Raw genomic sequence first — 13,763 nt, forward strand, 5'->3', positions numbered from 1 at the left:
AAGTGGTAATTAAGGAAATTGTTGCAACCAGGCCTTGGTGACCCCAGAAAAATAATGTTTTTATTTTACAACAAGTATTAAAGGTACAATATGCAAGATTGTTTCACCACCAGGGGTCGCTAACCTCTTACAATGACATAAGCGTATATTAATGACGTTTATTAAGGATCTTGTAAAGCTAATGGATCTTTTACGGATGAGTTAATACGGTGATGTTTTTACATGACTGTGGTATGAAGCAGGGCGCGATTGCTAGACGTATACCAGCGCCACACGCAACGCGAGTCCCCCGGATATAAAGGAATAACGACATTTATTTATCCCACTAAACTGCATTTGAGTGTGTTGAATGTTAGTTAGGTTGTTTGTTGGCGGTATGAGACCAAGCAAGAGAATAACATACAGATCATATTCTAACTTTACATGATGTTGAACTATATAACATTGATTAGTTTTATATACATTGATTTGCTCACCTGTTTGCTCAAGTAACATGCAACACTCGCATTTCTGTCAAATCGAAGTTAGTCGCGGACGTGGAGCTCTCGGCGTCTCGAAAGATGTTGATCTTGGTTTTAGTCCTCTTTTTGGCCCATAATGTTTGAACAAAACCCTGCTAGGGACGCTCACACTGTTGAGCACGCATAACAGGCATAACCGACCCAGTTGTCCACGTCTGTCGCCATGGTTACTATTGCAGCACGAGGTCAAACCTGGCGGAAACCGGGGGTAACGCGGATACGACGTGATTGACTGGCGACTCCTCACCCCGGCTCACACGCCCCATTTCCTTAGTTAAAAATCGCGATTTTCTTACGATTTACATATAGTTGGAAAAATTTGGGATATTGAAAGTAATCAACTAAACAAAATATATAACATTAGCCTAGTGGTTTTTGTATATTTAACAGCAAAAATCCTGCATATTGTACCTTTAATGGATGATAAATTAAGCTCATTATTCTCCCCATATTTTCAATAAAAATAAAAATAAATCATTACTCTACACCTGTCAGGACAATATGGTTTGTTTTAAAAATCCTAATTGTCATGAAAATTGTCACAATGTACATTTTTTTATTTTCTGTGTGTAAATAAAAACTTAAGGGGTGAAATATGAAGTTTTTCTGAGACTACCCTTCTACTAATTTGTCATATTTATATTTAATTAATGTAAAAACTGTGTTAAAGCTGTGCCGTATGTTAATGTAAAATGCCCGTTGACACCAAGGAAGACAACTATAACTATTGAAATGACCGTCCGATGGCCCATGTTAAATCTTGACAATTTAAACATTCAGGTCAAACAAAATCGTGCATTGGTGTGGATGCTAATATAGTTATCATTACAGTTGGTGTGAACGGCCTTGAAGTGAAAACTGTGCACCTTATGAGTGTAAGGACTTATCAATACAAAGGGAAGAAGGAAGAGAAAAATCATTTAATTAATCAGAATTACAGCCCAAGAAAGCAGTGCGAAATATTTTTAGTATTATTGGTTCAGCATTGTCTATTTTAATAAATATCTGTAATAACCTTCTCGAATGAGACGCCCTTTCTGTCTGATTGGTGTTGCTGTACTCACGTGTCCTTGCGTGCTCGTAGGTGCTCGAAGGCCAGCAGGCCCCGGGAGTTGAGTGACACGAGCACTTGAGGACCCTCAACGATGTCCAGGCGAAACGGCTGAGCACTTACGATGAGCCGCCGCTCTTTCCCACCCAGACACAACACCAGACTATTCTCATCCTGAGACACCACTGACAGCCTGAAGACAGACAGCAAACAACACAGCTCAATGAGGAGAATTCATATAATGGCGAGAAGGGGGAAAACTGACACAAATTATAATACACAAGCTTGTAGTGATCTTAAAGGGGTATGTTTTATCCAAGATGAAGGCGTCTTTGTTTCCGCACTTTAGCATATTTTTAACAAGAATACTTATAACGTAAATAATATACAGTATGTGTTGAATGTAATGCTTTTGGACGATCGTTAAATGCAATGAAGTTTAAATTGAATGTAGTTTAAATTTACATTAAATGCAACTATCTTGAATTTAGAGTGTTTTTGACCTACTAAAGTAGCGCATCTTAAGTCATTTCATAATTGCTTTTACTATCTTTTTGAAGTGTGTGGCTGAATGTACTGATGATAAGCAAGTGAAATATACTTTAAATGTCTTTTCTTTCATTTCTTGCAATTTAGTACATTTGAAAAATATTACATATTTTTGGGTCAAACCGTTCTTGTCTTTCAGTCATATAATGGAGGTCTATGGTCACCACCTCAAAGAGCATACACAGAGAAGTCCAAATTAAACATGATTTAATGACTCGTAAATGGCCTAAGACACGAAACGAGCGGTTTGTGTGAGAAAACGAACAGTATTTATATCGTTTTTACTTCTTGTAACCACAGCCACGTCCAAGTGATCTGAGCGCTTTGTGAAAAGGTAAAAACGATATAAATACTGTTCTTTTTCTCACACAAACCACTCATTTCGTGTCTTAGGCCATCAATGTGTACTTACATTTACGAGTCATTAAATCATGTTTAATTTGGACTTCTCTGTGCATGCTCTTTGAGGTGGTGACCATAGACCTCCATTATATGACTGACAGACAAGAACGGTTTGACCTAAAAATATTAAAATTGAAACTACTGTGGAACCAAAAACACCTACATCTTGGATGCCCTTGAGGTAAGATAAAACATACCAAAAATGAATTTCAAAGTGAACTATCCCTTTAAGGACCTTGCACACTGAGTCTGAAATTAATTTATTAAAAAATAAATACGTTATGTCAATCACGTTTGCACACTGCCTCGGAAACTTTTGTCCATCAAAAAAAAAAAAATCAAATCGGGTTCGATTTTCTGCGTTTTTCGCATCTGTGGTGCGCAGTTTTAATGGTGACATCAAATCTCAAATACGAAAAAAAAAACCGCATACGAAAATGTCGGACTCAGTGTGCAAGGGCCTTTAAAGTTGTTGACTGAGAACAACTTTTCTATTTGAATATAGTTTAAAACATTAAATAGATGGTTCAAACAAGCTGATTTGCTGCTCAAAAAAACATTTCTTATTGAAGACTGTAGTGCTGCTTCCCATTTTTGTGGGATAAGTGATACACAATTCAAAAGTTTGGGGTAATTTTTTAAATAGAAATTAATATTTATATCCACATGTATATAGTTTCATGTATTGTGTTTTTGTCTTCATGCAAATCACAAAAAGATCTACATGTATGTGGGGCAATACTACTAATCTTCTTTTGTTCTCGGACAAAATGTAATTAGGAAAAGTGCATAATTAATAAGCATAATTCACATTTTATTTCTGTTTTTGAGTCATTATGCAAATGTGTGTTTGCAGATAAATGTGAGAAAAATGTGTCTCCAATGTAAACCCGCAAGATCTTTATAATAAAAAAAATACCGTAGTATAATACAAATTTTAATAATAATAAATACATATTTCTATTCAACAAGGATGCATTCAAATAAATCAAGTGACCGCAAAGACATTTATAATAGATTTTTCATTCTTTTGAACTTTCTATTCATCGAATACATCACAGGTTCCACAAAAATCTGAAGAAATGCAACTTTTTTCAACATTAATAATCAGAAATGTTTCATGCGCAGCAAATCAGCATATTAGAATGACCATGTGACACTGAAAACTGGGGTAATTATGCTGAATTACAAAAATACAAGAGATACACAAGTATAATAAAATAGATAGCAAATAAACAGAAAAAATACAGCATTTATTATTATACAAGAATTTTTACATTAAAATATTATTTTAAAAAAATTCTAAAATCAAGCATACCCTTTTTTTTTTGCAAGTAGTCACAAGTTTCAGCCTGTAACTCTTTGACAAATTTGATAAACTAATATATATATATATATATATAATTAAATATATATATAATAATAATAATTAAATAAAATAAACACCACGAACGCCTCCATTGAGAAACACTAATGTACATACAGAAAAAGCCGTTCTGATGGTGCGAGTAGATTTGACTTACGGTTCAGTAAGAGGATCAGAGATGAGCACATCTGGAACCTCGTAACGGGGCTTTAGTGGTTTGAGTTCATTAATCTTCACCCGAGTCATGTTCCCCTGCAGTCTGTACAGCTCAAGCAACAAGCGAACCTACAAACAAACAACAATCTCAACTCTCTCACACTTAGTAAAGAGAACAACACAGGGCTGGGTGATATGGCCAAAAAATATCATCATAACACTTTTGTCCATTTCATACGACATCGATATTTATCATGATGTTAATTAATCATAAATGGGGAAGGAAATGCTTTCCACATATTTTTAAGAACATGAGAATGAATGTAAACTTGTTTGTTTACAATTAAACTCCACAGAGTAGCTACCTTTTAATTTAGGGGAATCAAATCAAATTTCCCACCCCAAGTTATATCTTACAAATGGCATTTCCTTCCTTATTGTAATGAACATGTGTGAAATGGCTTCTACAACAGGAAAACATGTAGGGCAGATTTTTGTCCATCATGAAATGATTGGAGCATTGTCATTTTCTATTTCTGCGATCTCATGTGACTGACAGGCTGTTGTTATTATTGGTTAACAACTCTGCTTTGGTATATTTTGTGACCTTGTTGTTGTCATTGATGAGCTGCAGGGTGATTCTGGAGTCGCTCAGCTCCAGTGTGTCCAGCAGAGCTCTGTACGGAGACAGACCAGGCTTCAGCTCCCTCTGACGCCTACACACACACAGAAAAACATCAGATATGGGACATCTGTGCCTCATTTTGAATGTGGACTCAATGTGGATATGGAAAAACATTGTATCTGATGAAAAGGCTTTGGCAGTTATAATTTCAAGGCGGAAACAAGCTTCCACACTTTTGAACCAAGGATAGCTTACACCAGAACTCATTGTATCAAAATTCATAAAAGTATGGAAGCAATGTTGTCAAGTTTCATTAATAGTCTTCCTACAGGGGGCGCTTGCTGGCTCAGTGAGTGAAATCTTCTATTGTGTGACGATGATTTCTCTTAAAATTTGAGAGATGTGCAAACTAAAAAGTACAACTATCCTCGTGTATTAATTTCAAAGATAGGAAACACATATGATAGCAAGTGAAAAGTTCCTAGACGATTTTGGCGTCACAAACAAACCACTGTGATTGGTCCATCCTGAGCAGCGCTTAGAAAAGTAACACGCATCACATGAGAACACCGCACTAATCTTTTCAGATATCCTCTGTTTCGTGTAATTTATACCGTATATTCAGTTTATATTTAGTGGACTCGTCATACTCACTTGCAGAAGCTGCTCTGGTCGCATGTTTTAAAGTTGCTGCGATCCACAGCCTGAGCCGCGCTCAGACACAACAGCAGAATCAGCAACACACTGAAAGACAATACCATGAGTTCACAAAGGATAAATACAATAACCTGTACGGACACGGTTGCTAACGCTTTTAAATGATATTAAAATCAGACAAACCCTTTACTATAGATAAAACGATGATTCATCGGGGTACTCTGGTACCACAACAGTAACGTTAGTTTTTTGGAAGGAAGGATTTTAGACATAGTGAGGAATAACTCACAAAGACTGTAAAGCGATTTAAGTATTCAAATCACTCGAACGGTAAAATGAGGATTTCAAATAGCTGTGTCTTTGATTTTAGTCACACATAATCCTATTACCCTGCAAGAGCAATACAGAATACCTGTCACAGGAAGCCGCCATCTTGCTTCCGTGTGAACTTTGCCCTCCGCGCGCGTCCGTCCAATCAGTTGACTTTATCAGCAATTTTGACTGCACCAATCGCGATTTTTTATTTTTATTTTACCCTAATTTACACAGTGTGCAGATATTTCTTTGATTTTATTTGTTAAGAAAAAAAATTGAGCGAGTGACCAGATAAACGATCACTGATTATGATCAAAAATGTTGTTCCAATAAGATGGATGGAAAAGAGGTAATATGGTTAAAAAAATAAAGACCTAGTTTTGTAACCGAGGAACAAATCACAGTTCTGGGACAAACAGAAATCATTGAGCCGCTTTTATTGTTTCTGAAACGCATACAAATTTCCAAAGAGATGGCCTTGAAAACTTGATTCAATTATTTCCTAGAAACTTGAAATCCTTATCTTTAAATAAAATCATAGTTAAATAAATAACCATCATTTGTTAAACATCTGCATGCATGGTTCAGTTTTCAAGAAACAAGGATGTCCTCTTATTGAGAATTATTACAGTTATTCCAAAGAAAACGAATAACTGTGGCGAGAATAACTGAAATATTATTTTGAGACATAAAAATTTGAGTGTTATTAGCTTGTGACGTTTCTCCGTTTTCCACTCGAGGCGTCAGATGATTGGATGTTTCCTTCAGCGCAGATATGACGTCACACACAGCTGGTATAAAAAGACAGGAGTCGCCATTTTTCTTTCTCTCGTGTCTGCTGCAGCTGTTGGGAAAGGAGTTCAGTGGTATGTAAACTCATCATACGAGTTCTTAGATTATTTTTAATTTTTTCCTGACGAGTAGTATCTGAGATTAAAGTTTTATGACTGTTATTTTGACTGACAAACCTCCATTCTTGGCATGCTCGCGTTTGTAATACTCTTGTGTGTATGTTATGGAGGGAGACTAGACCCAGTGCAATGTCTTCGGTACCAGCATGTTTCCCATCGGCTGGTTCTATCCTCAATCACTGGAACACGCTTTCGCTTTAAGGCTAATGTTCAAGATGTTAAACTTAAGAATAAACATTGTCCTGTAACTTCTAATTTTAAGTTCTTATTTTTTTCACAGGCTTCTGCTTCTCCTCGTGGCACCAGTGTCGAATCTGCTTGAAGTGAAGCTAACGTTACTCTAAAGAATCTTTAATTTGTTTGGTTTCCACAGGCATTGGATTAGTCGCTCTTATATATTTATATTATATCTACGGTCTAATAAATGCCGTCTGTTGTATGTAACGTTAAGGTTAGACGTTAAATTGTCGTTATAATACTTGTGAGTATTGGTTAGTAGTTTAGAAGTCTGTTAGCACACGGACCTCCCTTTTGTTTCTTTGCAGTGCGGCCAAACCGCCCTATGTTTTCTGTATTTTGTAAATAATATTTTCAATAAACTATTTAACTGCGTAATGTGTATTGGGATTCGTTCATTTTCAGTGACCGGATAGGTCGCATTTATTTGCATTTAAAGGGGTGGTTAAACAAAATTATAATTTTTTTTTTTGCTCTGAATTTGTTTCAAACCCGTATAAGTTTCTTCTGTTGAACACAAGATATTTTGAAGAATGTTGGTAACCAGCTGACTAGCCATTGACTTTCCTTTTTAAAAACGTCAATGGCAACAGTCAAGTTTTTGATTTCCAACATTCTTCAAAATATGTTCACCAGAAGAAACTCGTACAGGTTTAGACCATGTGAATAAATTATTCTTGGGTGGATTTCATTTAGGCTCTGTTAAATGACATTATTTTTTTTCTCCTATTTGAACTTAATTTGTGCAGTAACTTGCACTTCATTTTGTGTATTGCAATCTTAATGTCCCAGCCATACTTTGAACAGCGTTGCATTACGTTCTTTCTTTACATCTCAAAGTTATATTATAAAAATGCCTTTAAAATTTCTTCTCAACATGCCAGATTTTCTTTGAGAACTGTGGTATTTTAAGAATAAAAAGTGCAGGATCTTCAGTTGTGGGGAAGTTTACAATGGTTTTTCAACATCATTGTTGGTTATTTTGATCATAAACATTTTGTTGCTTTGGAATTAAAATTTTAGATGAGCAGCACAACTTAATCTGGCTTTGTATTTATTGTAGATGGTCTTTTATTGCACATTTTTGCTCCGTAACAGTGAATGAAGGGTAGAAACACATGCGTTTTATCCATGTTAGCATACACAATGGAAATTTAGTGTTGTGTACGTGGCTACATGATGCATGGTTTAATGTATATTTCAGTAATATTTGTTTATCTTTAATAAAGACTTAAAAGGCTACTGTAAACTTAGACTCATATTCAAACCTTGTCAAACCTATATCCTTAAAGGTTTACACAATTTTTTTTACTGTCTACTTGGAAAATGTCCCAGATTTACAAAAGCTATGAGGATGTCCCATATATTTAAACTGATTTATATTACACTGAGACCAAAAGATCCAATATGCCAAGAGTGCTGACTTAGCCAAAAAGCATTAATGATGTAGACCTACATTTCGTCTGGGTTCTTTGTTCAATTTAATAAATAAGACATGCAGCGATTGCATTTCTGTTATGATGGAATGAAGAGAAAAATACGATACTAATTCTTTTGAAAATTTTAATGATATTAATGTAGCCTAGGCCTTTTTCAATCTCCAAAATATACAAATATATCTGAGCATAAGCACAAGTGCATGTCATGAATAAATAAATGTGCGAAAAGTGTGCGATAAATATGTACATCAGATTGATATTACAAATGACCATACACCTATACAGACAGACCATGCAAAAGAAAAAAAAGGGATATTTGTGAATATCTATTCTAGACATTGTCGTTTTTCTTGTAATTCCACTAGGGGGCACAGTTTTCACCACTGAAGTTTTGGGATCCTCTTCTGCATGGAGCGATGAAACTAAACTGGAACTTTTCGGCGCTATGGATCAGCGTTTCTTTATAGTGTGTTCAATGTATTTAGTGGCCACAATTGATCGTAATCATAAATAATTGAATTATAATATTATTATCTTATTTTTCTATTTAGTTTACCAGTCACAGATACCACATAAATAGAATATTCTGCAGCGGCCACGTTTAAGCATGTTCTTCCATCCTGTAGCTACTTAAACAGACTTGTTTATACATTGATTTAAATTGATAAATTAATTAATAAATGAATGGGCACTGCTTGAGTTGGGCACTCAGGTTGTTCCAAAGCCTGGCACCACACAGACACACACTGTTGTGAAAGCCGGTATACTTTAAGTTGACCATAACCTCTCAAATTGTAACAGCCTCTTTTTATGAAAGGTTTTTGAATATTTACTGTGTAGTAAAACCCGATTTGCTTACACACAAGTTGTGCTGTATAAAAATCAATTAAATTCGTAAATCTACTTTATAGATAACTCTGATTGCTCGTTTTTGGAGTAGCCTAATATGGGGGTGTTTTATAATTATTGCCCCAGAGCTCAATTCCATAAGTTATATGGCAAAATAAGACTGGAAAACAATATATACAGCGCATTGTAATTTAAAACATATTTAGCTTTATTTATAATTGCAATTGTTTTATATCTTCCTTTGTATGTGTCCAATGTGTGATTTCCAGCTCTGCTGTCTATCGTGATTCCCAAGAATTTAATTTCTGTTACTTTTTCAATTTTAATACCATTTAGGCTATATTTATCAGTAATTCATGATTTTCCTTATAATTGCCAAACATGATCAATTTTGATTTATTTAGATTGAGAGATAATTTGTTTAAATCCAACCATGTTTTAAATTTAGCTCCTGATTTACATCCTTTATAAGTCTAGTAGATATCAATAAAATATGTTGTTATCGTCAGCAAATAATACAAATTTGAATAGATCTGATACGTTGAATATCTCATTAATATATAAATTGAATAGCAATTAAGGGAGCCATTATAGACCCTTGAGATGATCCCATGCATACCTCAAATTCTTTTGGTTTCAGCAGAAGAAGTCCTGGATGATTTTACAGTTGCATCGTCGTCACCTGACTTGAACCCCAAGGAGGTTGCAGCACGCAAACCCAAGAATATTAGTGAACTGGACGCCATTGCGCATGAGGAATGAGCTAAGATTCCTCAGAAACGCTGCCAGGAGCTGCTGTCTGATTATATATCTCATTACAATTGGTCTTTACAGCAAAAGGGTGTTCAACTAAGTACTAAAGATGCTTTCCAATGAAGGGGTTGAATCATTTTGAGACTGCAGAAGTCATTAAAAGATGCAGTTTAAACACTTGCAACATGTTGTAAGCTATTTAAATTTTTGTTTGATTTGATTGCTAACAGCTGAAAGTCTTTAAATAATTTCGATTGCATCTAGGCCTATATAGGATATATAGGCCTACATATAAATTCATATTCAAAAACTGTGATTTAAAATTATAATAATATATCTCATTTTTTTGGTTTTTACTCTATTTTGATCAAATAAATTGAGACTTTAATTTTTTTTTTTACATTCATTGCTGTTATGTAAAGCTGAATAATTCTAACATGCTTGTTTGCCGCTCAAGAAACATTTCTGATTATTATCAATGTTGAAAACAGTTTTGTGGAAACCGGAATACCATTCAAAAGTTTGGGGTAAGATAAAAAAAAAAAAAAAACTTTTATTCAGCAAATGAGAATGCATTAAAATGATGACAAATTGACACTATAAAGACATTTAAAATGTTACAAAAGATTTATATTAAAAACAGAGACCAAAACTGTTGTGTTTATTTGTTTATGTTCGTCTTACTCATATCAGGAGAAGGAGACGTAACACAAATAAATGCTGTTCTTTTGAAATTTCCATTCATCAAACTATTTCAACATTGATAATAATAATATATGTTTCAAATCATCATATTAGAATGATTTCTGATGGATCATGTGACACCGAAGACACTAATGAGGCTGAAAATTATTACATTTAATTATTCATTTGTAATCTCAACATTACTGTATTTTTGATCAGCCTTGGGACCGTGAGACTTCACACACATAAAAAATGTTTTACTCCAAACTTTTAACCGTTATTGTAACATTTTTCTAAAATAACCACAGATTAGGTTATATAGGCTATTTATTTTTGGGAAACAAGCCGTTTGAACGGTTTAATGACTGGAGGGAAATAAAAAAAACCTAAAAGCGTGAAGCGTGGGAAAGACATCTGACCTTCATTCCCTGGCCACAATAAGGTTTATTGTGTAAAAAAAATCACGCTTCTCTGGTTCAAACGGATGGAAATGCGCGTGCCAGTCGTTGAGTCGTGTGGGCTTCACACTTACGAGACAAAATCCAGAGCCCAAGACGTGTTAAACCAGGTTCACTTCAGCCTTTTGTCCAGTCATTAGCATCTCTCAGATGTCTAGGAGCTTTTAAACACCAGTTTAGTGGAATAAACTCACAAGAGCGAGTTTTAATCCTCAATTTCTCTCCACATGCTGCTCAAGTGTTCTTCTCATAGACTATGCTCGTGCATATTTTTAAAAAACGTCAATTTGATACAAACTATAGCCCATAACTAGAGTAAAAAATTATCCAAAGTCGTGCGTCAGACTGTACACACACACACACACACACACACACTTTATATAGCCTACGGCAAGTCAATGGGCTTTAGCACATCTTTGTTTACGCGGATGTCTCCGTCAAGGTGCCAAGGCACGTGGCGCCTTTCACACTGTTTCTTCATTACCTGAGCAGACAAACGAGCAGAGGAAGCAGAGGTGTGTGAACAGAAGTCTTGTAGAAGTGTGCCAGATATTCGCCTCCGACATTCACACTCGCGCGCGCATTTCAAAGGCTTCCGTGATCAAAGCGGCGCGTGCACAAAGCGATCATTAAAACATCAACATTTAATATTATTTAGAAGGGAAAAAAACACAAACGATTCATTTTAAAAATTTTAATGATGGAATGTATTCGCTTAAATCTCCAAAATACACACCTATAAATCTGAGCATAAAATGGAATGCCATCATGAATAAATAAATGTGCAAAATAGATAAATACATACATCAGATATGTATTACAAATGATCATACACCCAGTACAGATCATGCAAAGAAAAAGGAAAAAAAAAAACATCTGTGTAAAAAATATATTGCCATGTTTATAATACACTATTTACACATTTCCAATGAGATGTCGAAATCATTACACAACATTAGATTTTTTTGGAAATGAACATGTCTCTCTGCAGATGAACCATGTCTGATTATTACACAAGCCCGATGTTTTTGAGTCCATGTCTCAGCCTTGATCTCTCTCAAGGCCAGGGTCTCCAGACCGTCAGACTGACCGCTGCTTGTTGCTGAGAGTCGAGCCGGCCCGTCGCGTGCTGTGTGTTTGAGGAGGCAAACCTGTTAGAGTCTGGCACAATGTTCCTGCAAGCGGATGGAAGTCCTTGTTTGCAAACAGAGTTCTGTGAATCTGGAACATGCGTTCTGGAGGCGTTCTGGACCCTGAGCGGCAGTCTGACGCTGGACGACATGCAGGGTCGAGTCAGACGGTGACGCATCGTCTCTGAGACGGAAGCCTCCAGTCCGTGGGAATCACCTTCATCCGACAGGAAACGGGCCGCTCTCTGAAGACATGAAGAAAAGCCGTCCACGAACTGATGTTTCTCTTCTCTCTCCACATCCTTTGCTTTGGCCTGAGCGACAGAGTTTTGCAGAAACAGAACGGTGTATTCCAGGATCTCCGCTTTCTCTAGTCTTCTTTGTGAAGGACTCTGAAAATCAAAGAGGAGGATTTAGACCAAGCAAACACAGGGAACTCTTAATGAAGAACCTTTAACATTGCAAAAGGTTCTTTATATAAAAAAGATTGTTGGTTTAACTTAAAAAAATAAGTAACCTGGTTGCCTTAAAATTTTAAGTTGATTGAACTGGAAAAAGTGAGTTAATACAACGAAAGAGATTGATTTAATCATCAGAAACTCAAAATAATAAGTTATCTGAACTTAATAAATTATTTAAGTTGATTTGACAAGAAGAAAAAATGTTGTGATTACAAATCTTGACAGTGTGCAAATGGTTCTTCTATATTTGGAAGCTTTATTATTAAGCTTATCATTTTGAGAAATGAAAAAGCATGCTACTCTTACATTGTGCTCAGGGCCTTGCAAAAGAAGAGTTCGCAGGTTCTCCAAACTCCGATTCATTCTTTCTCTTCTCCTTCTTTCCACCTCAGGCTTCAACAGCTGCAGAAAACATTAGTATCAGTGGACAGGTCGAGGTTTACAAGCTTATGCCAGGCTGCATTGTTAGACTTTGAGATTCATGCAGAAATAAATATTTACCTTTCTGTCCATTTTAACGGTCTCAGTCCCTTTAAGGATTTTCATCGCACGGATGCTGCAAACAATGGTTTATAACAGTGGCGATCCAGTAAAGATCCGAGTCTTCTTTGAGGTGTGCTGGGTAAAGATCTCTCCTCGAGCGCGCAGACAGTGACATGCAGGTCTGACACTGAGCTCGGGAATTTATAGGCTTCCAGGTGCGTGGCCACGAAACCACGCCCACTATCTGTCACAGGCTGAACCTGAACGCGCAATGCTCTCGTGCAGTTTGTTCCCAGCTAAAAACAAAACACTACAAGTATATAGGCTATGCTATACTATTAAAACGTATTGTAATGTTGAAGATCATAGCTATAAGCTGTGGACTTTTAATATGAACCACTGACACTGCTGAAGTCGAAAGCATCGGAGTAGCTAGGCTAATATCGCGTTCTGGGTAGACTGTTGTCTACATATTTATTACAAATAGCTTCTTATTTTGTACCTATTGCTGTAGTTAGCTAACATATAATCTCCACTGAATTGGTTGAAGGCATTCAGGCCGATTTTAGATGAAAAGCACCGGTGGCACACTCTCGCTAACACTTCCGTGGGCACGTGCGCGCCTCAGTAAATATGCATATCAATAGCCCAGCACGCGCCGCTGGTGACACAGACGCCATTATAACAATAAAAGGAGAAGAGCTTTCTTTTAATGT

General features: G+C 36.0%; 2 protein-coding genes and 1 non-coding gene across 5 annotated transcripts in view; 1 reads left to right on the forward strand and 2 right to left on the reverse strand.

Moving 5' to 3' along the window:
- ganaba (glucosidase II alpha subunit a) overlaps positions 1-5,839 on the reverse strand; it is a 35,992-nt gene extending 30,153 nt beyond the window's left edge. The window contains exons 1-5 of one of the 3 annotated variants that reach the window (XM_089129837.1): positions 5,740-5,839; positions 5,325-5,414; positions 4,653-4,761; positions 4,047-4,174; positions 1,586-1,765 (exon numbers count right to left, since the gene is read on the reverse strand). In XM_089129837.1, the coding sequence (XP_088985963.1) occupies positions 1,586-1,765; positions 4,047-4,174; positions 4,653-4,761; positions 5,325-5,414; positions 5,740-5,759 (527 nt within the window). In that variant the 5' untranslated portion in view covers positions 5,760-5,839. Of the gene's footprint in view, positions 1-1,585; positions 1,766-4,046; positions 4,175-4,652; positions 4,762-5,324; positions 5,415-5,510 lie in introns of all 3 variants that reach the window. The other 2 variants (XM_039662091.2, XM_089129836.1) reach the window with 2 other exon arrangements.
- Positions 5,840-6,609: 770 nt separating this feature from the next.
- LOC120472501 (small nucleolar RNA SNORA57) lies at positions 6,610-6,743 on the forward strand. Its single transcript, XR_005621047.1, has one exon. It is a non-coding gene; the product is annotated as a small nucleolar RNA SNORA57 (small nucleolar RNA).
- Positions 6,744-11,666: 4,923 nt separating this feature from the next.
- Positions 11,667-13,426, reverse strand: her7 (hairy and enhancer of split related-7). Its single transcript, XM_039662511.2, has 3 exons — positions 13,066-13,426; positions 12,871-12,966; positions 11,667-12,495 (listed from the first exon to the last, which is right to left on the reverse strand). Exons 1-3 carry the CDS (start codon positions 13,108-13,110, stop codon positions 12,031-12,033), a joined length of 606 nt encoding a protein of 201 aa, XP_039518445.2. The 5' UTR covers positions 13,111-13,426; the 3' UTR covers positions 11,667-12,030.
- Between the last annotated feature and the right edge of the window lie 337 nt (positions 13,427-13,763).

This window comes from Pimephales promelas, chromosome 4 (assembly GCF_988280905.1).
Source record: "Pimephales promelas chromosome 4, fPimPro1.hap1.1, whole genome shotgun sequence".
Classification (NCBI taxonomy): Eukaryota; Metazoa; Chordata; class Actinopteri; order Cypriniformes; family Leuciscidae; genus Pimephales; species Pimephales promelas.

Excerpts from the sequence above, each read along its gene's own strand:
- her7 (XM_039662511.2), bottom strand. The coding sequence starts at position 13,110 with ATGAAAATCCTTAAAGGGACTGAGACCGTTAAAATGGACAGAAAG. Across the intron at positions 12,967-13,065 it reads CCGTTAAAATGGACAGAAAG|CTGTTGAAGCCTGAGGTGGA; the intron begins GTAAATATTTAT and ends TGTTTTCTGCAG. Across the intron at positions 12,496-12,870 it reads TGCAAGGCCCTGAGCACAAT|AGTCCTTCACAAAGAAGACT; the intron begins GTAAGAGTAGCA and ends TTTGATTTTCAG.